We start from the raw sequence: 26,750 nt of genomic DNA on the forward strand, positions 1-26,750 counted from the left end.
CACACCTGGCCCAGGTACCCTGTGCTGTCCTGGGGGAGTGATGGCTCCAGGATGCACCTGGCCCAGGTACCCTGTTCTGGGAATAGGTGGCTCTAGGACAATGCGGGGAGCACACCTGGCCCAGGTACCCTGTGCTGTCCTGAGGGGGTGATGGCTCCAGGACCCTGCAGGGAGCACACCTGGCCCAGGTACCTGTGCTGGGGGTGGTGGCTCTGGGACCCTGCGGGGAGCGCACCTGGCCCAGGTACCTGTGCTGGGGGTGGTGGCTCCAGGACCCTTCAGGGAGCACACCTGGCCCAGGTACCCTGTGCTGTCCTGGGGGAGTGATGGCTCCAGGATGCACCTGGCCCAGGTACCCTGTTCTGGGAATAGGTGGCTCTAGGACAATGCGGGGAGCACACCTGGCCCAGGTACCCTGTTCTGGGAATAGATGGCTCTAGGACAATGTGGGGAGCGCACCTGGCCCAGGTACCTGTGCTAGGGGAGTGATGGCTCCAGGACCCTGCAGGGAGCACACCTGGCCCAGGTACCTGTGCTGGGGGTGGTGGCTCCGGGACCCTGCGGGGAGCGCACCTGGCCCAGGTACCCTGTGCTGTCCTGGGGAGTGATGGCTCCAGGACCCTGCAGGGAGCACACCTGGCCCAGGTACCCTGTCCCCATGGGGTGATGGCTCCAGGACCTGCTCTTGAGGCTTCACTCCCCACTCTGGAGCTCGTCCCTGCTCTCAGCTCAGGAAATTTCCTCAGAAAAATGTTTCTGAGCAAAATTTTAAATGTTTCACTCCAAAGGAGCTGAAGCATTTTCCTTCTTTGGGTTTTGCCGCTAAATGAAATTTAAATTGTTAGATCTTTAGGAAAATGTTAAGAATGAGCGTGTTCCTGGGCAAAATTTTAAATGTTTCACTCTGAAGAAGATGAAGCATCTTCATCAAAGAACTTATTTGGGTTTTTCTGATAAATAAAATTTAAATTATTAGATCTTCATATATAAAACTTGATGCAACCGTTTTTACTCTGAGCCAGGAAGAGCTATTTCCACTACATATTTTTGCAATCAAAAGAAGAAATGAAAATGGAAGGGATATAGCTTTTTGTACTCATTTTCATAAAAGAATTTATGTGAATTTTCCTGCTAAATAAAATTTAAATTGTTAGATCTTCATATATAAAACTTGATACAACTGAGTGCTAGGTGAAATATTTGCCAACAGTTTTTACTCTGAGCTAGGAAAAACTATTTCGACTACATATTTTTATAATAAAAAGAAGATAGGTAAATAGAAGGGATATATCTTTTGTATTAATTAAAAAACAGCAACTCTAGGTCAGAAGACAACAAGGCTTCTTAAATCTTTTGTAGCCATAATTGCAGCATAACTGGAACTTCACTAATTGCGTTTCTCTTGTCATGGGCAGAGAGCGACAGGACAAGGAACGGGGCAGTTTATAACTGGAAAAGGGAATTTATTTACAGGAGATATTGAGAAAAAATCCTTCCCTGTGAGGGTGGGCAGGCCCTGGCAGAAATTGCCTGAACCACCTGTGGCTGCCCCATCCCTGGAAGTGACTGAGGCCAGGTTGGATGGGGCTTGGACTCCTGAGGTTCCTCACACGGGGCGCCAGTTGTGGGGGTCCCAGTTGTGGGGGTCCCAGTTTTGGGGGTCCCAGTTTTGGGGGTCCCAGTTGTGGGTTTCTCTGGGTCTGGGTTGAAGGCACTTGAGACAGTAATTCATGTTCTGACTCTGATGTTTATTATCAGTAAAACAGTCTCACTACTGTGAGTTCAGCAGCTTTTCATTAGAAGGCACAGAATGGCCAACAATCTCTTGTTCCAAGGTTTTTAAGACTAAACTATCCAATTAAGAACTGACACGTAAATTATTTAACCCAATAACTGATGCCAAAGAGCCCACAATGAGGACTTTTCTGCCCAATTACAAAATGCCACCCAAACCCATGGAGAAGGAGGAAGAAGAAGCATGAAGAACAAACCCAGGACAACACCCTGTGCCCTCCACCTTGCTTCCATCCACAACACACTAAAAATCCTAAAACCTCAATTTCTCACCCAGTGATACACCTACACTGCTCTCTATAATCTATTTCACACTTTTGGATTATATGGGGATATTGGGATATTTCTGGTAGAAGGCACAGAGAGGGGCACAGAGCCCTGGTTTGAAAAATGCCAATCACTTGTTTTTAGAATTTCAAAAGTTTAATAGTAACAAAATGGTTTTAAAAATGGTAATGTAATTAAAGTAATAATAATTTGGACAATTAGTATGTAGGACAATATGAGAAAATAAAAACAAAGAGTTAGGGACAGTCTGGGTACCTCATTCTGGGCAAAATAAGCCTGAAAAAAGACCCACTTTAGCAGAGGATTAACCCTTAAAAGCAACAGCCTGTTGCATATTCAAGCACCTCATCCATGATGCATAAATTCCATTCAAACACAGGATTCTGTCTGGGTAGTGTCAGCTTCTTCCTCTGAATCCTGACGGCTCTTCAGGGCTGAGTGAGGCGGGAAGAAGTTCGTTTGTTCTGATGATGGAGCAATAAATTCTTTTTCTCTGAAAGCTTCAGGTGTCCTGTGGCTGCTCTCTGGTGTGAGTCCTCTCTTAAAAAAATTATGTTACATAGCACAGTTTCAATTTTAACATTATGTCATAATCCAAAACCGTATTCAACACAGTACTTAAGAAAATTAACACAGCATCACTTTCTAACACAACGCATATAACATTCATTTGAATATTTGCCAAAAGCCAATAACAAAATTCACATTTTTCTCTCCCGGGATGCCCCCTGGGCTCCCTGGCTCACCTGCAGCTGCTTGGGAGCCTGGCACAGACACACCTGGGCCCAGGTACAGCCAGCCCTGCGGCCTCACCTGCCGGAAGGTGTGGGAGTCGTGGCTGGAGCACCTCGGAGCCACATCAGAGGCTGGGAGATTCCTTTCCCAGGGATGGTTCAGAACTGGGGCGTTTGGGGAGGGTTTTCCTGCACTGATTGATTTGGGAAACCTCCAGGGGTGGAGCTCAGGTGCTGACACCGCTCCCAGCTCCCTTCCAGCTGGTGCTGAGGATGCCTCAGGTTTTGGCTTTTTTATTTTTCACATTCTGTGCTGCTTTAGTGTGGATCTGGGCTCCATATTAGGAGATGGTGAGCTCTGTGCACAGAGTCGGGAGAAAAACAATTCCTGCTCTAGCTGGGGACCAAGGACAAATGACCCAAATTTCAGGTCCAAGAGCACAAACACCGTGGGCTGAAGAGCGAAAAACAAGAAGGATGGGACTTCATGGGCTAAAGCTGTAATTGGACAATTAGCTCCAATATGCAAATGGACCAAAACTTATGAAAGTGTGAGACCCCATGAGCTGTTGTCCATTTTTGTGGCCATTTTGGATCCAAATCTCAGCCCCAAGTGTGACAGTGGTCACAAGGGTTTTCAGGGTGAGAGAGAGGCGAGAATGTTGACCCCATGTTCAGAAGGCTTGATTTATTATTTTATGATATATATTCTACATTATAACTATACTAAAAGGAATAGAAAGGAAAAGTTCTCAGAAGGCTAGCTAAGCTAAGAATAGAATAGAAAAGCAATGAATAACAAAGATCTGTCTCTCGGCAGAGAGCAAGACCCAGCTCTGCTGTAAGTGGTCAGTAAATCCAAACATCCACAGGAGACCAATCACGGATCCACCTGTTGCATTCCACAGCACCAGATAACCATTGTTTACACTTTGTTGCTGAAACTTCTCAGCTTCAGCAGGAAAAAATCCTAAGAAAGGATTTTAATGAAAAGATGTCTGTGACACCCCAAGAGCACAAACAACATGGGCTGGAGAGAGAAAAACAAGATGGATGGGACTGCATGTGCTAAAGCTGTAATTGGACAAATAGCTCCAATATGCTAATGGAGCAGAACTTATAAAATGTGAGACCCCCATGAGCTGTTGTCCATTTTTGTGGCCATTTTGGGTTGTGCTGCCCAAGGTGGATCCATTGTGGCCCCTTAAAAGTCCCAGCTTTATTCTTCAGCTGTGTCTGGTGATGCCGAATTTTGCCCCAAAAGGCGAGAATAACTGCCTAAGAGACTCAGTTTAAGTCAACATAGACAGGAGGTATTTTATTGCGACGCGTCGGAGAAATCACAAAAGGGATTTCTGAGTATCTCGTAACAAAAGCAAGCCTTTTATACAGTTTTGAATATAGAGTTACATCATATCACATGCATAATCATGTTTTTGCATGCATATTCATAAGAGGCGTGGTGTAGGCGGAGCGTGGGCGGAGACATCTCTTTTGAGGATCATTTTGGTGGTCGTTCCGGTTGCCTTCATCGTGGGCAGGGGTCACCTGATGAGTCTTCCTCCTTAAACTTTTGAACTCCTATCCTAATATGGCCAATTCCCGGTGTACTTGGCTTGGTCCCCATGGCTTGGCAAGGCTCTTAGGGTCAGTTTGACATTGTTGGCTCTGAACATGCTTAGCCCATCAATTCTCCTATCCCTATCTCTCTTTCTTGTCATTATGTTCCATGCTTTAGCTGATCTATTGCTCTATATGTTTCCTAAATGCTATGCTTTTTCAAATACTTCTCATTCCGTGTTTTAATTCGTTATTTCTTAAAGGCTATTTGTTTTGGGGCTTCACTGGTTTCTGTTCTAGGCCAGCCTTCACAAGGCATCACTGGAGCACAGGTCCCTGAGCCCCTGTGTCTGCTGAGGAGTTTTAATGAGGAGGAGGATGCACAGAGCCCTGCCTGCCCTGGGGATGGCAGCCCCTGCCCCTGGAAATACCTGAGCACAGGCAGAGCATGGCAGAGCATGGCAGAGCTCTGGTAAATCCACACTCGGAGTGTGCCCGAGAGAAACGACAGTGAATGACCCCTGGGTATATGAACAGGGTGGTTTTAAAACAATGTGATTGTTTTAATTCCTTAAAATAAAATTAAATTTAAGTGCAAAGGAAGGATGTGACTGTCTTTGTTATTGTCTATAAAAATATAAAAGTCTATATTTCTTAAGAAAATATATAAGGAGAAGAGAGAAGGAGAGAGAGAAAAAAAAGAAAGCGAGAAAGAGAGAAAGAAAGAGAGAAAGAGAGAAAGAGAGAAAGAAAGAGAGAAAGAAAGGAAAGGAAAGGAAAGGAAAGGAAAGGAAAGGAAAGGAAAGGAAAGGAAAGGAAAGGAAAGGAAAGGAAAGGAAAGGAAAGGAAAGGAAAGGAAAGGAAAGGAAAGGAAAGGAAAGGAAAGGAAAGGAAAGGAAAGGAAAGGAAAGGAAAGGAAAGGAAAGGAAAGGAAAGGAAAGGAAAGGAAAAGAAAAGAAAAGAAAGAAAAGGAAAGGAAAGGAAAGGAAAGGAAAGGAAAGGAAAGGAAAGGAAAGGAAAGGAAAGGAAAGGAAAGGAAGAAAGGAAGAAAGGAAGAAAGGAAGAAAGGAAGAAAAGAAAGGAAGAAAGGAAGGAAGAAAAGAAAGAAAGAAAGAAAGAAAGAAAGAAAGAAAGAAAGAAAGAAAGAAAGAAAGAAAGAGAAAGAAAGAAAGAGAAAGAAAGAAAAAGAAAGAAGAAAGAAAGAAAGAAAGAAAGAAAGAAAGAAAGAAAGAAAGAAAGAAAGAAGAGAAAAAAAAGAAAGAAGAGAAAGAGAAGAAGAGAGAAAGAGAGAGAAGAGAGAAAGAGAGAAAGAGAGAAAGAAAGAGAGAAAGAAAGGAAAGAAAGAAGAGAAAGAAGAAAGAAAGAAAGAAAGAAGAAAGAAAGAAAGAAAGAAGAAAGAAAGAAAGAAGAAAGAAGAAAGAAAGAAGAAAGAAAGAAAGAAAGAAAGAAGAAAGAAAGAAGAAAGAAAGAAAAAGAAAGAGAGAAAGAAGAAGAAAAAGAAAGAAAGAAAGAAAGGAGAAGAAAGAAAGAAAGAAAAGTAGATAATGGGGGTCTGGACCCGAGGCGAATGGTCCCTCGGCAGGGCGAGACCCTGGGCAGGGTGACAGGGTTTTATCTTAGGCGGGGTTTGACCCTCGACAGGGCCGGACCCCGGGCGGCACTGCTGTCACCTGCCTGGCAGGTACCGGTGTCACTGCTGTCACCTGCTGGGCAGGTACCGGTGTCACTGCTGTCACCTACCGGGCAGGTACCAGGGCACTGCTGTCACCTGCCTGGCAGGTACCGGTGTCACTGCTGTCACCTACCGGGCAGGTACCAGGGCACTGCTGTCCCCTGCTGGGCAGGTACCGGCGGTGTTTGCGTCACCTGCTCGGCAGGTACCGGGTGTTGGAACTCAGTGCGTCCCTCTGGGTGTCCAGAGTTGCTGGGACCCCTCCCGGGGGGCTCGGAGACCATGGCACACAGCCCAGAGCACCTGTGGGTTTGATTATGACCCGTGGAGCAAATTGCCAGCTTTGTATGAAGACCTGAAAGAAGTTTAAATAGTGTAATTATAAAATTATCACTAGGTGAATAAGTAGATTTTGGTGTTTTTAGAATGGGGTTTTGGGGATAAGATGGAGGGAATTGGGCATGTCCAGCCTTTCTTCTTCTTCTCTACCTCCATCTTCTGCTGCGATATTGGCACTTTGGGATTGGTTTAGAATAGAAATTCACTGTCTAACATAGGTGATAGGTATTGGAAAGTAATTGTAAACATTGTACACGTAGTTTGTGGTATAAAGAGATAACACCACGCCGAGCTCAGGCAGAGTGCCTCTGTCTGTCTTGTTGAGCGGACCTCAGCTGCACAGGAGAAAAATTTTATAGATAAGACACAATAAACAACTCTGAGACTGAGAGCTGAGGAACTCTGACTCGTTCTGTGAACGTGTGGGCCTAAACAGAGACTTTTCACCCGAAACAGAGACTTTTCACCCGAAAAAGAGACTTTTCACAAATCTCGGGACAGCAATTAACAGCTAAACTCCCGAGAACCAGGGCACTGCTGTCACCTGCTGGGCAGGTACCGGTGGTTCTGTCCCCTTCTGGGCAGGTACCGGTGGTGTTTGTGTCACCTGCCGGGCAGGTACCGAGGCACTGATGTCACCTGCCCGGTAGGTACCGGGGCACTGCTGTCCCCTGCTCGGCAGGTACCTGCAGTGTTTCTGTCACCTACAGGGCAGGTACCGGCGGTGTTTTTGTCACCTACAGGACAGGTACCGGTGGTGTTTGTGTCACCTACAGGGCAGGTACCAGCAGTGTTCTTGTCCCCTGCAGGGCAGGTACCGGCGGTGTTTGTGTCACCTACAGGGCAGGTACCGGTGGTGTTTTTGTCACCTGCTCAGCAGGTACCGGCGGTGTTTCTGTCCCCTGCCAGGCAGGTACCGGTGGCATTTCTGTCCCCTGCTCGGCAGGTACCGAGGCACTGATGTCACCTGCCCGGCAGGTACCGGTGGTGTTTGTGTCACCTGCTGGGCAGGTACTGGTGTTTCTGTTCCCTTCTGGGCAGGTACCGGTGGTGTTTCTGTCACCTACAGGGCAGGTACCAGTGGTGTTTGTGTCACCTGCTCGGCAGGTACCTGCAGTGTTTCTGTCACCTGCTGGGCAGGTACCGGCAGTGTTTCTGTCACCTGCTGGGCAGGTACCGGTGGCATTTCTGTCCCCTGCTCGGCAGGTACCGAGGCACTGATGTCACCTGCCCGGCAGGTACCGGTGGCATTTCTGTCCCCTGCTCGGCAGGTACCTGCAGTGTTTCTGTCCCCTGCTCGGCAGGTACCGAGGCACTGATGTCACCTGCCCGGCAGGTACCGGCGGCCACCGCCCCTGCTCCACCTCTCCCCTCCTGCCCGCACCGGCGCCTCGCGCAGGAAAGAACAACAAAAATAACAAAGTTCCCTTTGAAGAGCCACTTGGAGCCGGCCCATCCCCGTGCCCAGGGGACGGGCACGGGCAGACAAGTGGACGGACAAAAATGCTCTTTATTGCGGCTGGGAGAGATTGCACAACCCTGATCTCTGTGGGAAAGCTGTTATCAGGTATCCTGTGCCTGACTCGCGGTTCCTGGGAAAAAGGGATGGGCCAGGCTTTTCCTGGTGCTCAGGGCACCTGGTCTGTGGCAGGGCCCGGGAGGGAAAGAATCTGGGGGGGCTGGGGTGGCGCCAGCAGCCACAGTGACCCTGACACCATCCCTGCAGCCCTGGCGCCACCCCAGCCCCCCAGATTCTCTCCCTCCAGGACCCTGCCACAGGCCAGGTGCCCTGAGCACCAGGAAAAGCCTGGCCCATCCCTTTTTCCCAGGAACCACGAGTCAGTGCAGCAGCCACAGGGACACCATGCTGGCCCTGCCATTGAGACTGTCCCAAAGCGTGTCCCAGTGCAGCAGCCATGGGGACATTTTGCTGGCCCTGCCCTTGTCCCAAAGCGTGTCCCAGTGCAGCAGCTGTGGGGACACCAGGCTGACACCAGCGCAGTGGGATGTTACAGACACACCCCAAGGACTCAGCACTCCCTGTTCCTGTTTGCCTCCGTGGAAGGGAGAATTGGATTTCCAGGATGAGAAAACTCCTGGGAGATGTTATTGTGGGTTTCCAGCAGCTAAAGGGGGCTGTAAGGCATCTGGAGAGGGATGAAGGCCTGCAGTGCCAGCACAAGGGGGAATTGTGGAGATTCTCAGTTCAGTCAAAAAAAGAAGAGAAACCATTTCTCCTAGGCTGAGCCTGGGAATCTTAGATGAAAGAATTCAAACAATTATTATCTCTCTTTCTGTAACTATTGTTTATGGTTATGGTTCCTCACAGTGTGCTATTCATCGTCACCAAAAAGGTGAGAATTTTTCTACTTTGACACCAATCCGGTCCCACTTAGTGAGTGAGTCTATTAAACTCACTGCTTCTTGCTAACAAAGATTTTTCTTGAGTCTTCTGATCTACCTGAAGCCTGGAGCCTTTCTTTCCATCCCTGGCTGAACAGCATCAGGGAATGGCTTCAAATTGGAAGAACGTAGGTGTGGGTTAGATATTGGAAGGAATTCCTCCCTGTGAGGGTGGGAGGCTGGGATGGATTTCCCAGAGCAGCTGTGGTGCCCCTGGATCCCTGGCAGTGCCCAAGGCCAGGTTGGACAGGGCTGGGAGCAGCCTGGGAAGGTGGAAGGTGTCCCTGCCATGGCAGGGGGTGGCACGAGGAGACCCCTTCCCACCCAAACCATTCCATGCTTCTGTGACTTCTCTCCCATTAACTTATCCCCTCCTTTTCCGAGCCCCTGCAATTCTCTGGGCCCCACAGCTCCTCTACCTTTGTTCCCAGGGATCAGCTACACAAGCCTGTGGCCAAAAGTCCATTTTCCAGGACATTAACAGGTTAATTAAGGCAAACACCCCAAGGCAGCACATTTAAGCAGGGCAAGTTTCCTCCCATTAAACAGCAGTAGAATTATTCATCCCTCAGCTGCACGGGAGAGTGGCTCCAGGGCTGTTCCTGTGCTCCGGCATGTGGCTGAGTCAGCTCAGGACACAGGAGGGCAAAAGGAGCAGGAGGGAAAGGAGGCTCCACCATGGATGGACAGACAGAAAGTACAGCACAGCCAGATCCACTCCAGCTCCGGTGAGGATCCATCCCCATGGAGGATTCACAGAGGGAGGGAAAGCACAGCGAGAGAGCAAACCACACTGGGCTGAGGCTGTTTGTGCTCCAGACAGCCCCGGAAAGGCAGGACAGGCTGGGGCATGGAGAGCAAACACAGATGATGTGTCCCACGCCAGTGACACCCAATGCAAGCCTGGCATCCTGCCCACGCAGGAATCTGCTCTGCACGCTGTCCTGGCTTGAAAACTTGCACCTGAATGTAATCCTGCAAAGCTTCTGGGGAAAATAGCTGGCATATGCAGGAAAAGAGAGGCAGAGAATAAAAATACCACTCATGGCAGCACCCATACGGAACAAAGACCTGCAGTTAAACCTGTGTGAGGAAAATGAGGATGACACATATCACCAAAATGTCCTGAGATAACCCAGCCTGCCTCCTCTGTTCCTCAAAGGCAACCAAGGAAGGATGAACAATGCAGTGCAGCAACACTGCTCAGGGGAGGCACTTCAAAGCTGCACCTGATGTGGGGGGGGTGGTGACAAAGAAAAGAGATCATGAAGGAAATTCCCGAACTGGGTAATAAATGATAAAAAAATATTTAGAAAAAGAAAGACAAACACCAGAAGCAAAAGAATTATACATAATAGCAACATTCTTCCCCAAGGCAAAAACAAGGAAAAAAATAAAAAGGTTTTGCAATTATTTTCTAACAATATTGAGGAAATAAAGCCCCGTATCCGGGTCGGGCACGCAGCGGCGCAGCAGCTGCAGGTAGGTCAGGTTCTCGTGGGTGTTGGGGTCAAAGAAGCCCTTGGTGTCGTCGCCGGGGTCAGACAGGATCTGGCTCATCTCCTGGTCGAAGTAGCCACGCTTGTAGGCCACCTCCACGGGCAGGCGGTGGCTGTGCACGGGGTCGATGATGCCGCCGGTGGCAATCTGGGCCTCCAGCAGGCGGATGCCGTGGTCCCTGACGATCAGCTCCTTCTTCATGGCCTGGAACAGGGAGATCTTGTCCCCTGTGTAGGGGTCAGAGTAGCCCGTCACGGCCCTCTCAGCCGACAGCAGCTTCTCGTGCAGCTCACTGCCCACCAGCCCAGAGGACACGGCCTCGTCCACTGAGAGCTTCTGGTTCTTGACCGGGTCCACCAGGAAGCCGGTGGCCGCCTGGGCCTCCAGCAGCACCAGCGCCGTTCCCTGCCTCAGGATGCCCTTCCACATGGCCTGGTAGATGCTCATCTTCTCCATCTTGCTTGGCTCGGCCTTGGAGGGCACCAGCACGCCGGCGATGACGCCCGTGCCGTCCAGGTAGCGCTTGACCGAGGCCATCTGCGTCACCTCCTGCACGGTCCTGGCGCCCTGCACCAGCTCGGCCAGCGTGCCCGTGTCGATGATGCCCGAGTCCAGCAGGTCCGAGGCGCTCACCTGCCTCCGGAGGCCCGTGAATTTCACGCTGCTGCCGCGCTGCGCCGCCTCCTCCACCAGCAGGGTGAGCAGCGTGGCCAGCTCGGCCAGCGCCAGGCTCCCGGCCCGCAGCCGCCCCAGCAGCTCCTGGCGCTTGGCCTCGGACACGAACTTGGAGAAGAGCAGCTCCCACAGGGACACCTTCCTGCCGTGGAAGCCGCCTGCCGAGACCTCCACCGTGTGGGACTTGAGTGACCGCTCCAGCTCCTCCTCCTTCTCCTGTTCCAGTTTCTGTTTCTCTTCCTTCTGGGACTTTGAGGCGCTACCATTCTGGATGGGTTCAGGCAGGATCTCCTTTTCTGTGGCCTTGGGGACTCCATTGTCACTTTGGCCCTGGGCCTCAGCCCTGGTGATGATTTGCACGAGGATGTCGATCATCTGTGCAATGGTGACTGTCCCCGCCTTGTACTGGCGCAGGAGCTCCTGGCGCCGGTGCTCAGGGACGTAGCGGGAGAAGAGGAGCTCCCAGACGGTGACGCTCTGGCCCTGGAAGAGCCCCACAGCCAGCGTGGTGCGCGCGGCCTGCAGGGCTCTGCGGGCATCCTCGCTCAGCTGGTAGAGCACGGAGCCCTTGTCCATCAGCTGCAGCATCAGCAGCCCCGTGTCCGGGTCGGGCACGCAGCGGCGCAGCAGCTGCAGGTAGGTCAGGTTCTCATGGGTGTTGGGGTCAAAGAAGCCCTTGGTGTCATCGCCGGGGTCAGACAGGATCTGGCTCATCTCCTGGTCGAAGTAGCCACGCTTGTAGGCCACCTCCACGGGCAGGCGGTGGCTGTGCACGGGGTCGATGATGCCGCCGGTGGCAATCTGGGCCTCCAGCAGGCGGATGCCGTGGTCCCTGACGATCAGCTCCTTCTTCATGGCCTGGAACAGGGAGATCTTGTCCCCTGTGTAGGGGTCAGAGTAGCCCGTCACGGCCCTCTCAGCCGACAGCAGCTTCTCGTGCAGCTCACTGCCCACCAGCCCAGAGGACACGGCCTCGTCCACTGAGAGCTTCTGGTTCTTGACCGGGTCCACCAGGAAGCCGGTGGCCGCCTGGGCCTCCAGCAGCACCAGCGCCGTTCCCTGCCTCAGGATGCCCTTCCACATGGCCTGGTAGATGCTCATCTTCTCCATCTTGCTTGGCTCGGCCTTGGAGGGCACCAGCACGCCGGCGATGACGCCCGTGCCGTCCAGGTAGCGCTTGACCGAGGCCATCTGCGTCACCTCCTGCACGGTCCTGGCGCCCTGCACCAGCTCGGCCAGCGTGCCTGTGTCGATGATGCCCGAGTCCAGCAGGTCCGAGGCGCTCACCTGCCTCCGGAGGCCCGTGAATTTCACGCTGCTGCCGCGCTGCGCTTGCCTCCTCCACCAGCAGGGTGAGCAGCGTGGCCAGCTCGGCCAGCGCCAGGCTCCCGGCCCGCAGCCGCCCCAGCAGCTCCTGGCGCTTGTCCTCGGACACGAACTTGGAGAAGAGCAGCTCCCACAGGGACACCTTCCTGCCATGGAAGCCGCCGGCCGAGACCTTCACCATGTGGGACTTGAGGGACCGCTCCATCTTCTCCTCCTGCTCCTGTTTCAGTTGATGTTCCTTCTGGGACTTTGAGGCACTGCCGTTCTGGATGAGTTCAGGCAGGATCTCCTTTTCTGTGGCCTTGGGGACTCCTTGTCACTGTGGCCCTGGGCCTCAGCCTGGTGATGATTGCACGAGGATGTCGATCATCTGTGCAATGGTGACTGTCCCCTGCCTTGTACTGGCGCAGGAGCTCCTGGCGCCGGTGCTCAGGGACGTAGCGGGAGAAGAGGAGCTCCCAGACGGTGACGCTCTGGCCCTGGAAGAGCCCCACAGCCAGCGTGGTGCGCGCGGCCTGCAGGGCTCTGCGGGCATCCTCGCTCAGCTGGTAGAGCACGGAGCCCTTGTCCATCAGCTGCAGCATCAGCAGCCCCGTGTCCGGGTCGGGCACGCAGCGGCGCAGCAGCTGCAGGTAGGTCAGGTTCTCGTGGGTGTTGGGGTCAAAGAAGCCCTTGGTGTCGTCGCCGGGGTCAGACAGGATCTGGCTCATCTCCTGGTCGAAGTAGCCACGCTTGTAGGCCACCTCCACGGGCAGGCGGTGGCTGTGCACGGGGTCAATGATGCCGCCGGTGGCAATCTGGGCCTCCAGCAGGCGGATGCCGTGGTCCCTGACGATCAGCTCCTTCTTCATGGCCTGGAACAGGGAGATCTTGTCCCCTGTGTAGGGGTCAGAGTAGCCCGTCACGGCCCTCTCTGCTGACAGCAGCTTCTCGTGCAGCTCACTGCCCACCAGCCCAGAGGACACGGCCTCGTCCACTGAGAGCTTCTGGTTCTTGACCGGGTCCACAGGAAGCCGGTGGCCGCCTGGGCCTCCAGCAGCACCAGCGCTGTTCCCTGCCTCAGGATGCCCTTCCACATGGCCTGGTAGATGCTCATCTTCTCCATCTTGCTTGGCTCGGCCTTGGAGGGCACCAGCACGCCGGCGATGACGCCCGTGCCGTCCAGGTAGCGCTTGACCGAGGCCATCTGCGTCACCTCCTGCACGGTCCTGGCGCCCTGCACCAGCTCGGCCAGCGTGCCCGTGTCGATGATGCCCGAGTCCAGCAGGTCCGAGGCGCTCACCTGCCTCCGGAGGCCCGTGAATTTCACGCTGCTGCCGCGCTGTGCTGCCTCCTCCACCAGCAGGGTGAGCAGCGTGGCCAGCTCGGCCAGCGCCAGGCTCCCGGCCCGCAGCCGCCCCAGCAGCTCCTGGCGCTTGGCCTCGGACACGAACTTGGAGAAGAGCAGCTCCCACAGGGACACCTTCCTGCCGTGGAAGCCGCCTGCTGAGACCTCCACTGTGTAGGACTTGAGAGACCGTTCCAGCTCCTGCTCCTGCTCCTGCTCCTGTTCCTGTTTCTCTTCCTTCTGGGACTTTGAGGCACTACCATTCTGGATGGGTTCAGGCAGGATCTCCTTTTCTGTGGCCTTGGGGACTCCATTGTCACTGTGGCCCTGGGCCTCAGCCCTGGTGATGATGTGCACGAGGATGTCGATTATCTGTGCAATGGTGACTGTTCCTGCCTTGTACTGGCGCAGGAGCTCCTGGCGCCGGTGCTCAGGGACGTAGCGGGAGAAGAGGAGCTCCCAGACGGTGACGCTCTGGCCCTGGAAGAGCCCCACAGCCAGCGTGGTGCGCGCGGCCTGCAGGGCTCTGCGGGCATCCTCGCTCAGCTGGTAGAGCACGGAGCCCTTGTCCATCAGCTGCAGCATCAGCAGCCCCGTGTCAGGGTCGGGCACGCAGCGGCGCAGCAGCTGCAGGTAGGTCAGGTTCTCGTGGGTGTTGGGGTCAAAGAAGCCCTTGGTGTCATCGCCAGGGTCAGACAGGATCTGGCTCATCTCCTGGTCGAAGTAGCCACGCTTGTAGGCCACCTCCACGGGCAGGCGGTGGCTGTGCACGGGGTCGATGATGCCGCCCGTGGCAATCTGGGCCTCCAGCAGGCGGATGCCATGGTCCCTGACTATGAGATCCTGTTTCATGGCCTGGAACAGGGACATCTTTTGTCCTGTGTAGGGGTGGGTGTAGCCCGTCACAGCTTTCTCGGCACTTAGAAGTTTGTTTTTCAGCTCACTGCCCACCAGCCCAGAGGACACAGCCTCTTCCACAGAGAGCTTCTGGTTCTTCACTGGATCAACAATGAAACCTGTGGCCGCCTGGGCCTCCAGCAGCACCAGCGCCGTTCCCTGCCTCAGGATGCCCTTCCACATGGCCTGGTAGATGCTCATCTTCTCCATCTTGCTTGGGTCAGCCTTGGAGGGCACCAGCACGCCAGCGATGCTTCCAGTTCCCTCAAGGTACCTCCTCACACTCTCCAATTTTGCTATTTCTTGAGCCGTCTCTTTGCCTTTCTGGAGTTTTTCTATTGTTTCCTCTGTAATTATTTGTGCACTGAGGAGTTCTGATGCTGTGATTTGCTGTCGGATTCCCTGGAACCACACATCGCTTCTGTCCTCTTCTTTTTCCCTGATGATCTTCAGTATTGTCTCAATGATTCCTTGCACAATGTGCTGGGATTCTGCTTTGTACTTTTTCACCAGCTCTTTTCTCTTCTCCTCTGTGATGTACTCAGAGCAGAGGAGCTCCCACAGCGACAACACCTGTCCCTTGTATTTTCCCACGGGCACCTGGACCTTGGTGCACAACAGGGCGTTTTTGGTTTGCTCATCAATGTAGAAATAGTCGCCTTCCTTTTCCAGCACCTGCAGCAGGTACAAGCCACTCTCCCTGTCTTTGGCACACCTCTGCAGGAGCTGGCTGTAACTGATCTTCTCGTGAGTGTTGGGATCTATGAATCCTTTGCTGCCGTGGTCTGGGTCTGAAAGCAGGAGGAACATGTCCTCATCCAGGTGCCCACGCTTGTAGGCCACCTCCAGGGGCAGGCGGTGGCCATGCCAGGGGTCAATGATGCCACCAGTGGCGATCTGGGCCTCCAGCAGGCGGATGCCCTGATCCCTGACTATTACCTTCTGCCTCACAGCCTGGAACAGAGATATTTTATTCCCTGTTTGAGGGTCCGTGTATCCCGTCACGGCTTTCTCTGCCGACAGCAGCTGCTCACGCAGCTCGCTGCCCACCAGCCCAGAGGACACGGCTTCATCCACAGAGAGCTTCTGGTGGCTCCGGGGGTCCACCAGGAAGCCGGTGGCTGCCTGTGCCTCCAGCAGCCCCAGGGCACACTGCTCTGTGAGAAGGCCTTTCTTCAGCGCCTGGTAGATGCTCATCACCTCTTTCCTCAGCGGGAGGAGAACGCCGGCGATGCATCCAGTGCCGTCCAGGTACCTTTGGATGGTGTCCCTCTTTGTGAGGCTGGCAAGGGTGAGACTCCCGTCCTGGAGCTGATCCAGAGTTTTCTTGTCAATTATCTCAGAGTTGAACAACTCGGACACTGACACCTCACCCCGCAGTCCTTTGACCTTGAGGGCTTCTCCTCTTCGCTCTGTGTCCTCGATGATTTTTAAGATGAGGGATATCAGCTCTTCCAGTGCTATGTTCTTGCTTTTGTACTGCATTACCAGCTCTTTCCTCTTCTGCTCTGAGAAGTAGTGAGAGCAGAGGACTTCCCAGACAGAAACGGTTTGGTCCTTAAACTTTCCAACTTTCACCTGAAGGGGCTTTGAGCGTAAAGCCTGCTTTGTGGACTCATCAATGTAGAAATATTTTCCTCCCTCCTTTACAACCTGCAGCATGTACAGCCCGGTGTCCGGGTCTTGGACACATCTCTCCAGGAGCTGCATATACGTGAGGTTCTCGTGGGTGTTGGGGTCGAAGAAGCCCTTGGTGTCATCACTGGGGTCGGAGAGGATCTGGTTCATCTCCTGGTTGAAGTAGCCACGCTTGTAGGCCACCTCCACGGGGACACGGTGGCTGTGCACGGGGTCGATGATGCCGCCCGTGGCGATCTGGGCCTCCAGCAAGCGGATGCCGTGGCTCTTCACAATCAGCCCTTGGTTCATGGCTTCAAACAGGGACATGGGGGCTTTGGTGTAGGGGTCCGTGTAGCCTGTCACGGCTCTCTCAGCACAGAGCAGCTTTTCAAAAATCTCCCCTCCAATCAGACCCACCTCCAACGCTTCCTCCACCGAAAACTTCTTGTTTTTCTCAGGGTCGATGATGTAGCCGGTGGCTGCCTGTGCCTCCAGCAGCACCAGGGCGGTCCCCGGCCTCAGGATGCCCTTCCACATGGCCTGGTAGATGCTCATCTTCTCGTTGCTTGGCTGGATAAGGACCCCTGCTATGAAATTAGTGCCCTCCAGGTACCTGCGGACAGACTCCATTTCAGTCACTTCTTTGACTGTTTTCTTCCCCTGGTTGAGCTCATCGAGGGTTTTTTTGTCAATCAGCTGGGACTGGAAGAGGTCGCTGGCAGAAACTCTTTTCCTCAGGCCCTTGAATGCGAACTTCTTGCCCTGTGCCTCAGTCTCTTGGATGATTGTGGTGATAATTGTGGTGATTTCTTGCAGCACCTCAGCCTTCTCATCCTTGTACTTTTGCACCAGCTCTCTTCTCTGGCTGTCTGAGAAGTATTCAGAGTTGAGGAGGTCCCAGACAGACACGGTCTGTCCTTTGAACCGCCCCACGTTGACACAAACAGTCACAGATTTCAGCACCTTCATGGTCTGTTCATCCACGCAGAACATGGCGTCTTCTGACAGAGGGAGGAGCCACAGACCCGACTCGGCATCGCGAATGCACCGGTCCTTCAGCTGCTGGTAGGTCACGTTCTCCTTGGTGTTTGGGTCAAAAAAGCTCTTGGTGCTGTCATCCAGCTGAGAGAGGGTTTGGTTCAGCTCCTCGTCGTAGAAGCCGTACCTGCAGGCAGCCTGGAGCGGCAGGTGGAGGTGGTGGATGGGATCGACCACCCCTCCTGTGGCCAGCTGGGCCTCCAGCAGGGGCACGGCCTCTGCCAGGGGGATGAGCTCCTTCCTGAGCGCCTGGCACAGGGAGATGGAGCCCCCGGTGTAGGGGTCTGTGTAGCCCGTCACAGCCCTCTCAGCCTGAAGGAGTTTCTCAGACAGCTCCTCTCCAACAACGGCCGCTCTCACGGCGTCCCTCACGCTGAGCCTCCGGTTCGTGGCAGGGTCAGTCAGGTACCCTGTGGCTGCCTGAGCCTCGAGCAGCCTCAGAGCAGCACCAGGGAGGAGGAGGTTGTTTTTCATGGCGTCATAGAAGCTCATCTTCTGTTTGGTTGCCTCTATGAAGACCCCAGCAATGCTGCCTGTGCCCTTCAAGTACCTCTTTACGCTCTCCATTTCAGCCACTTCCTCGGGAGTTCTTACACCCTGAGCCAGTTCTTCAAACGTCTTCTGGGAAATGATGCCCGTGTCCAGCAGCCAGACCACAGGGACACTGCCCCTCAGTCCTTCCAGGGAGATCTGTGTCCTGGCTTTCATCTCCATCTCCCTCACCAGCCTGAGCACCAGAGCCACCAGCTGCTCCAGCGACAGCTCCTCTGACCGGAACTTCTCCACGAAGTCGCTCCTCTGCTCCTTGGTGAAGTACCCCGAGTGCATGAGCTCCCAGAGGGACACTCCTTTCTCCTTCACCATGGTTTCCTTGAAGATCTGTTGGATTTGCTCGTCGGTGTAGGCAGGAGCAGCTGCCTGTGCCAGAGGCAGCAAGTGGAAGCCGGAGACGTCGTCCTTCTGGCAGTGCTGGATGAGCTCGGCGTAGGTCACGCTCTCTTTGCTGTCCGGGAGGCAGAACACCCTGTGGTCGTCGCTGGGCTTGGAGAGGGCCTTGCTGGTGTCCTCATCCAGGCAGCCTCGCTGCTGGGCCGACTCCAGGGGGATGTGGTGGCCGCACGTTGGGTCGATGATGCCTCCTGTGGCCATCTGCACCTCCATCAGCTGCATGGCCTGCTTGTCCGCAATCAGGCCCTTCTTCATGGCCTGGAAAAGGGGGATCTTCTTGCCCGTGAAAGGGTCTTTATAGCCTGTCACGGCCCCTTCAGCCTGCTGCAGCTTCTCGTGGACATCTGGCCCAATGACTCCCTCCTTGACGGCCTCATCCACACAGAGCTTCTGGTTGTTCACAGGGTCAATAATGAAGCCCGTGGCAGCCTGGGCCTCCAGCAGGGGCAGGGCCACTCCTGGCACAACGATGTTCTGCTTCATGGCCTCATAAATGCTCATTCTCTGGTTGGATGGCTGGAGCACGATCCCCCCGATGCTGCCTGAGCCGTAGAGGTACTTCCTGACAGAGTCCATGTGCAGGACTTGTTCTGGGGTGACGGAGCCCTCCAGCACCTGCTCAAACAGGGCCCTGTCGATGACACCGGTTTCCATCAGGTGGTAAGCGCTGACGTTGCCTCTCATGGCCGGGAACTTGATGGGGGCCCATTTCTTCATCTCCTCCTCCAGCATCAGCCGGATTTGCTCCAGGCTGAGCTTCCTCAGCTGGAAGTGGTTGAAAATCTCCCGGCGCCTCCCCTCGCTGAAGTACTCGGAGTTCAGCAGGTCCCACACCGAGACCTTCTCCCCCCGCAGACGCCCAAACCTGACGGGCAGCCAGGAGCTCCTGAACACCTGCCTGGTGGCCTCATCCACGAACTGCCTCTTCTTGCTGTTCAGAGGGAGGAGGCAGAGCCCCGTGGAGGGCTCGGTGATGCATTTCTCCTTCAGCTGCAGGTAGGTCAGGTTCTCGTGCGTGTTGGGGTCAAAGAAGCCCTTGGTGTCATCGCTGGGGTCGGAGAGGATTAAATTCATCTTCTTGTCAAAGTAGCCACGCTTGTAGGCCACCTCCACGGGGATGCGGTGGCTGTTGACGGGGTCGATGATGCCGCCGGTGGCGATCTGGGCCTCGAGCAGGCGGATGCCGTGGTCCCTGACGATCAGCTCCTTCTGCATGGCCTGGAACAGGGAGATCTTGTCCCCTGAGTAAGGATCTCGGTAGCCAGTAACAGATTTCTCTGCAGCCAGCAGCTTGTCGTACACGTCGGGGCCGATGACGTTTGCTCGCAAAGCCTCGTCCACAGAGTACCTCTTGTTGGCAGCGGGGTCAATGACGAACCCCGTGGCAGCCTGGGCCTCCAGGAGGATCAGAGATGTTCCCGGCCTGAGGAGCCCCTTGCGCTTCGCCTGGTAGATGCTGATCTTCTCCTGGGAGTCGGGGAGCAGCAGCCCCCCGATGCTGCCCGTGCCCTGCAGGTACTTCCTGACAGTGTCCATGCCCACCACCTCTTTGGCTGACGTTTCTCCCTCCTTGAGTTTCTTGAACAAGTCTTTGTTGATGATTTCTGAGCTCAGGAGCTGGTCAGCTGTCACCTGCTCCCTCAGGCCCTTGAAGGTGACGTTAGCAGTGGCAGCATTTTCCTCAACGGCGGCTCTGATGGCCTCTCCCAAGCCTTGCAGGGAGAGCACTCCTGCCAGGAACTGCTGAGCCAGCGCAGCTCTTTGCTCACCCTGGATGTAGTCAGAGAAGAGCAGTTTCCACAGGGACACCGGCTTGCCTTTGAATTTCCCCACAGCCACGGGCACCTGCGTGTTTTCCAGAGCTGTCTGGGTCCTGTGGTCAAAGAAGCCAAGTGTCCCCTGGGACCCTTCGCTGCTGTCCCCAGGGAGTGGCAGCAGCAGGAGCCCTGTGCTGGGGTCAGTGACGCAGCGCTGGAGCAGCTCTGCGTAGCTCAGCTTCTCCTTGGAGCTGGGGTCAAAGAACCCCTTTGTGTCATCATTTGGGCTGGACAGGAGCTGCCTGGTGGCCTCGTCCAGGTACCCCCACTCGCAGGCTGTCTCCATGGGGACACGCAGGTGCCTGCCCGGGGCGATGACACCCCCTGTGGCCAGCTGAGCCTCCAGGAGGCAGAGGCCATGGTCCCTGGGAACAAAGCCCTTCCTGATGGCTTGGAACAGGGAGAGCATTTCCCCGGTGGACGGGTCCCTGTACCCAGTGATGGCTTTCTCAGCTGAGGACAGCTTCTCGTAAAGCTCTGGGCCAATGAGACCAACCCTGACAGCCTCATCCACGGAGTAGTTCTTGTTCTTCAGGGGGTCTGTCAGGCTGCCAGTGGAGGCCTGGACTTGCAGGAGCATGAGAGCAGCACCAGGCACCAGGAGATGCTCCCTCAGCGCCTGGTAAAGGCTCTTCTGCTCCCCGGAAGGCAGGACAACCCCAGCCACGCTCCTGGTCCCACGCAGGAAGTGCTGAACAATCTCATTCTCTGCCACCTCCTGGGGAGAGATTCCTCCCTCCTCGAGGCCTCGGAACACGTCAGGGCTGATGATGCCAGAGTCCATCAGGTCCCTGCTGCTCACCCTCCCTCCCATCCCCGGGAATGTGATCTGCAGCGGCAGGAGGAGGAAGCCTGAGGCCGGATCCACGATGCACCTCTTCCTCAGCTCCGAGTAAGTGACCTTCTCCATGGTGCTGGGGTCAAGGAACACCCTGCTGTCCTCACTGCCGGGGTCAGAGGCAAGCTGGCTCATCTCCTCATCCAGGTACCCCCTCTCACAGGCCACATGGGCCGGGAGCCGGGCGCCGGTGGCCGGGTCAATGACGCCTCCGGTCGCCACCTGGGCCTGGAGCAGGCGGATGCCCTGCTCCCTCCCCACCAGCTCCTTCTGCATGGCCTGGTAGAGCGAGATTTTCTCCTCAGTGTAGGGGTCCAGGAAGCCGGTAGCAGCCCTGTCAGCCGAGAGCAGCCTCTCCTTCAGCTCCAGCCCCACCAGCCCCGTCCTCACGGCCTCTGCCACGGGCACACGGCGGCTCCTCAGCGGGTCGGAGATGGAGCCCGTGGCTGCCTGCGCCTCCAGGAGGCTCAGGGCCGAATCCAGGCTCAGCAGATGCTCTCTGGTGGCCTCATAGAAGCTCATTATCCTCTTTGAAGCCTCTACATACACGCCTGCAATGCTGCCAGCTGTCTCCAAGGGTTTCCCTGGAGCACCTGGCCCCACATCCCTGCCAGCTGCCTTTTGCTGCTTGCGCGGCATCGCGTCTTGGCACAAGTGGTTGGTCCCTGACACAACTTCACCAGGGACAGCCCGGCCATTCACTGCTGGCTTGCTCTCCATCCTGCTGCTGCTGCACGCCTCCCACAGCTCCCAGGACTCTGCAGAGAGAGGGAAAGCTTGGTGAGAAATCAACTTCTGTGTGTTTACAGGGGTCCAAGGATGAGGGAAGAGATGAGGATCTGACTCTGTGTTTCAGAAGGCTGATTTATTATTTTATGATATATATTATATTAAAACTATACTAAAAGAATAGAAGAAAGGATTTCATCAGAAGGCCAGCTAAGAATAGATAAAGAAGAATGATAACAAAGGCTTGTGGCTCAGACAGAGAGTCCGAGCCAGCTGACTGTGATTGGCCATTAATTAGAAACACCCAACATGGGCTAATCAAAGATCTACTTGTTACATTCCACAGCAGCAGATAATTAATGTTTACATTTTGTTCTTGAAGCCTCTCAGCTTCTCAGGAGGAAAAATCCTAAGGAAAGGATTTTTCATAAAAGATGTCTGTGACAAACTTCTTCATGGTTTGCATGTTAAATACCAGGAAATCAGAAACATAAACACCCTCAGGCAGGAGGAAGTGACAGCCAAGGGCTGGGCATGTCCAAACCTGGTGTGCCACCCTGAGGGATGCGGCCAAACTCAGGGAGTCTGTGGGTGAGGACTCCGCATGCCCCGGCCACGTGCACTGGAACCCCAAAACCCCTGGGCTGATCCCCAGTGTGGGCAGCAGGAAAGGAAGGGGGGATTCTGCTCTTCTGCCCAGGTGAGACCTCACCTGCAGAGCTGCCCCAGCCCTGGGGACACAGCAGCAGCACCTGGAGCTGCTGGGGAGAGCCCAGAGGAGCCACAGAGGTGCTGCAGGGCTGCAGCCAGGCTGGCAGAGCTGGGAGTGCTCACCTGGAGAGGAGAAGGCTCCAGGAAGAGCTCAGAGCCCCTTCCAGGGCATAAATGGGCTCCAGGAGAGCTGAGAATGATGTGGGACAAAGGGCTGGAGTGACAGCACAAGGGGAATGTCTCCCCACCGCCAGAAGGCAGGGCTGGATGGGATAGGGGATTTTGGGAAGAAATCCTTCCCTGTGAGGGTGGTTTGGCCCTGGCACAGAGAGCCCAGAGCAGCTGTGGCTGCCCCTGGGTCCCTGGAAGTTTTCCAGGCCAGGCTGGACAAGGCTTGGAGCAGCCTGGGACAGTGGGAGGTGTCCCTGCCATGGGACAGGGTGCGACTGGATGGGCTCTGAGATCCCTCCCCACCCAAACCCCTCCATGATTCTGTGACTCTGGGGGTGCTGGCGTGCAGGTCCATGGGCTCCCACAGGGCTGCTGCACAAACCCCCCCTGTCCTTCCACTGGATCCCCCTTCTCACCCTGCCCAAGCAATGCCAGGCAGGCAGAGGCTCCATCTCAGCGAGCAGTGGCCACCAGGGCTGCCTCCAGGGCTGCCTCAGGGTGAGATTGCACCCAGTCCAAACCCCCCAGGAGCTGACAAAGCTGTGGGATGCGCTTGTGTCAGAGGCTGTAACAGTTCGTGCCTCAAACACCGCCGTAAAGCTTCGCTCACAAAGCCCACCCCTCCCTCAGGAATGCCTGGCTGGAACTTTGGATTGAAAGCCAAGATTAGATAAAGGGAAACCCATTCCCCAGGGGAGAAGTAAACAAGTAAACAGGGAAAAGAATGCGAGCCGAGCCCAGCAGCCCAGCAGCCGTGCTGAGAACCATCTCTGGCTGGCTTTGGGGTGGGTGAGGCCGCCTGTGCTGGGAGCAGGTTTGCACAGATTCATCCCCAGCCCAGGGGAGGGCAGGAATTTCGGTGCGTTGTCACCTCTGCTCGGGGCAGTGAGCCCAGAGGAAGCTGAGGGGCGCCTTCATCCATCAGAGACCCCTGAGTGCCCCCAGAGTCACTCCCGAACCCTTGCAGCACAGGTGACACACCCGGAGCGCTGTAAGGGACAATGGCACCCCCAGGGGGGTTCCTACCTGGCCTGAGTGCATTAACCCACCTGAGATTTCCAGGGGGACCTTCACCACCAAACCAGCTGGAGAGAGGATCAGCAGAGCATCGCTGGGCTCCAGGGATGGTGATATTTTCTTTTTAAAGAAAATAGCTATTTCTTTATTATTCTAAATATAAAATATTTTATTCTATATTTTCTTTATTCTGTATTTGATTCTCTATTTTCTTTATTCTACATTTCATTCTATATTTTCTTTATATTTTATTCTATATTTTCTTTATTCTATATTTCATTCTATAATTTCTCTATTTTTCTTTGTTCCACCTCTGCCACTCTCTTTTCTATTTTCCAATTCTTTCTTCCTCTCTCTCTCACATGTTTACAGTCAGATAAAACCCATGCTATTGACTTTGGCACAGGGATTCGTTTGCACCTGAATTCGGGCAGAGGCATTCCTAATAACCTCAATAAGTGGATCCTGACCGCTGGATCTGCCCCAGCCGCGGCGCCGGGAGCACCGGGAGGCAGGAGCGGAGCTGGGGCGTGCCGAGCGCTGGGAGCTGCGGTCAGCCCCGGCCCCTGCGGTCACTCGGCGGCTCGGGAGCCTCCCTGCCCGCATGCCCTGTGCCAGCAGCCGGCGGGAGCACGGCCAGCAGGGCTGGAGCGGGCTGGAGGAGCGGGAGCGCAGGTGGGATGGATAATTCCCTCGGGAACTCCATCCCCCGGTGCCCAGAGGGGTCTGTCAGGGCTGGACTGGCCCCACGGGCCGAGCACCGAGTGCTGCGGGCACCAAGGAGCGGCTCCTGCAGCCGGGCAGGGGTCACGGTGCTGCCCACCGGGATGGCTGGGCATGGCTGCAAGGACACATCCAGGGCAGGGCTGCCCCGAGGTGTCCCCACACAGAACACCAGGGTTCTGTGCCTCTCGCAGAGGCCGCATCGAGTGGGGACAGCGCGGAACAGCTCTGCCGCATTGCCTGGAGCTCACAGACCCATCTCCTCGAGGTGTGCCCCACACAGAACCCCAGTTCTGTGCCACACTGACCCTCCTGCAGAGGTCACTTTGAGTGGGGACAGCGCAGAGCAGCTCTGCCGCATTACCTGCAGCTCACAGAGCATCTCCTCGAGGTGTCCCCCACACAGAATGCCAGTTCTGCGCCTTCCACAGAAGTCACTTCGAGTAGGGACAGCGCGGAGCAGCTCTGCCGCATTACCTGCAGCTCACAGACCCATCTCCTCGAGGTGTCCCCCACACAGACCCCAGGGTTCTGTGCCACACTGACCCTCCTGCAGAGGTCACTTTGAGTGGGGACAGCACGGAACAGCTTTGCCACATGGCCTGGAGCTCACAGACCCATGTCCTCGAGGTGTCCTCACACAGAACCCCAGTTCTGTGCCTCCCACAGAGGTCACTTTGAGTAGGGACAGTGCAGAGCAGCTCTACCGCATTGCCTGGGGCTCACAGACCCATCTCCTACCCGGCTCCACCCGTGCAAACGAGAGCTGGGAGTGAAAAGCACCCTGAAAGTGCTGGCGGTGCTGTGCCCACCCCAGGAGCAGCCTCCCAAAGGGGCTCCTGGCACAGGGATTTGTGCCCTCGTGTCCCTCGGCTCCCTCCCTGCCCCTCGGGCACACCAGTGTCACAGACATGTTTCATGAAAAAGCCTTTCCTTAGGATTTTTCCTCCTGAGAAGCTTCGAGGCCTCAGGAACAAAATGTCAGCAATGGTTATCTGCTGCTGTGGAATGCAACAGGTGCATCTGGGATTGGCCTTATGTGGTTGTTTCTAATTAATGGCCAATCACAGTCAGCTGGCTTGGACAGAGTCCGAGCCACAAGCCTTTGATATCATTCTTTCCTTTTCTATTCTTAACTGGCCCTTCTGATGAAATCCTTTCTTCTATTCTTTTAGTATAGTTTTAATACAATATATATCATAAAATAATAAATCAGCCTTCTGAAACACGGAGTCAGATCCTCGTCCCTCCCCTCATCCTCAGACCCCTGTGAGCACGGTCACACACCAGCACCTTCTCCCTACGCGTGCTGCTCTGCCCCGGGCACTCCAGCACCTTCTCCCTACGCGTGCTGCTGTGCCCCAGCCGCGCTCCGGGCTCGCTGCCCGGCCCGGGGAGAGGTCCCGGCGGGAGCCGGCTTCCTCCGCCCGGTGATGTCAGCGCGGCTCGGACCTGCCCAAGCAGCGCTGTTTGTGTTTGTGTTTGCAGGATCAGGATCGCGATCGCGCCCGGCCCCGGCGCCCGGAGCTGCGGACGGCCCCGGGGCTGCGCCGGCCCCCGGGAAGGGCAGGAGGGCTCGGGGGTCCCTGCCTGGGGGCCAGGGGGAGGGCGAGGGGTCCAGCTGCGGGCTGAGAGCAGGGACAGCGCTCTGTGCTGCCAGCCAGGGCATTTCCCCGGCTGGCAGCGCTCTCCCCTCTGCCCCACGGGCTCACCCCAATGCCCACGCCCCCGCGGGGCTCCCGGTGCCAGGCTCATGCAAAACACCTGCGATGCCCGCAGCACCTCCCACGGGCTCTGCCGCCCGCTCCCGGCCCGGGAAGGCTGGCGCTGATCCCGGGAAAGCTGTGCTGGCCCCGAGGAGGCTGTGCATGGCCCCGCAGCCCCGTCCTGGCAGGGCTGGATGGCACCGGCTGCGCTGCCCTCGGAAGGAGCTGAGCTCAGCCCTGCCGTGACGCGGGCACAGAGGCGCCGGGGTGGCTCCGGTGTCTGGAGAGCCCCGGGCAGGTCCCTGCAGGTCCCGGAGCTGGGGCGGCGGCGGACACCGGCACCGGAGCGGTTCCAGCATCCGGAGAGCCCCAGGCAGGTCCCCGCATGTTCCCAGAACCGAACGTGACACCGGCACCGCAGGGCAGAGGGAATGTGGGCACTGCCACCCCACACCTGGGGAAGGGTGAAAGCGGCTGGGGAAGCAAAGGCGCTGGGGAAGCAAGGACGCTGCCCCCCGGGCAGGGGAGGCGGTGGGCGCGCAGCAAGGCAAGGGCTCCGCTCCCTTTCGTCATCGGAAACTTTGAGTAACCGACGGTGCCGACGGAGGCAGCGAGATTCCTGGCAGAGGTGTTGGCACCTGCCGCCCTCCCTGGGGCCACGGTCTCTCCCCGACGCGGGCAGCGCTCCCTGGCAGCCGCAGCCGCTGCTCCGCGGCTTTCCCTCCCGGCTGCGTCAGGGAATGCGCTGGCATCGCTGTGAGCACCCACGGGTGCCATCGAACACTCACGGGAGCCATCGAGCACCCACGGGAGCCCCGTGGGACATCCCGCACCTCTGCACCCGCAGGGAGCCCCCGGACCCGGGCACCGGCCCCGGCGGGGGAGGAGGGCCCCGGGGAGGGACCGGGAGCAGGGAC

General features: G+C 55.7%; 1 protein-coding gene across 1 annotated transcript in view; it reads right to left on the reverse strand.

Moving 5' to 3' along the window:
* Positions 1 to 21,514, reverse strand: part of EPPK1 (epiplakin 1) — a 45,309-nt gene extending 23,795 nt beyond the window's left edge. Inside the window, 5 exon segments of the mRNA XM_064703232.1 lie at positions 518 to 621; positions 10,213 to 12,294; positions 12,296 to 12,592; positions 12,687 to 13,300; positions 13,303 to 21,514. Of these exon segments, the coding sequence (XP_064559302.1) occupies positions 518 to 621; positions 10,213 to 12,294; positions 12,296 to 12,592; positions 12,687 to 13,300; positions 13,303 to 21,496 (11,291 nt within the window). The 5' untranslated portion in view covers positions 21,497 to 21,514.
* Positions 21,515 to 26,750: the final 5,236 nt, after the last annotated feature.

Source organism: Zonotrichia leucophrys, chromosome 2, assembly GCF_028769735.1.
Source record: "Zonotrichia leucophrys gambelii isolate GWCS_2022_RI chromosome 2, RI_Zleu_2.0, whole genome shotgun sequence".
NCBI lineage: Eukaryota > Metazoa > Chordata > Aves > Passeriformes > Passerellidae > Zonotrichia > Zonotrichia leucophrys.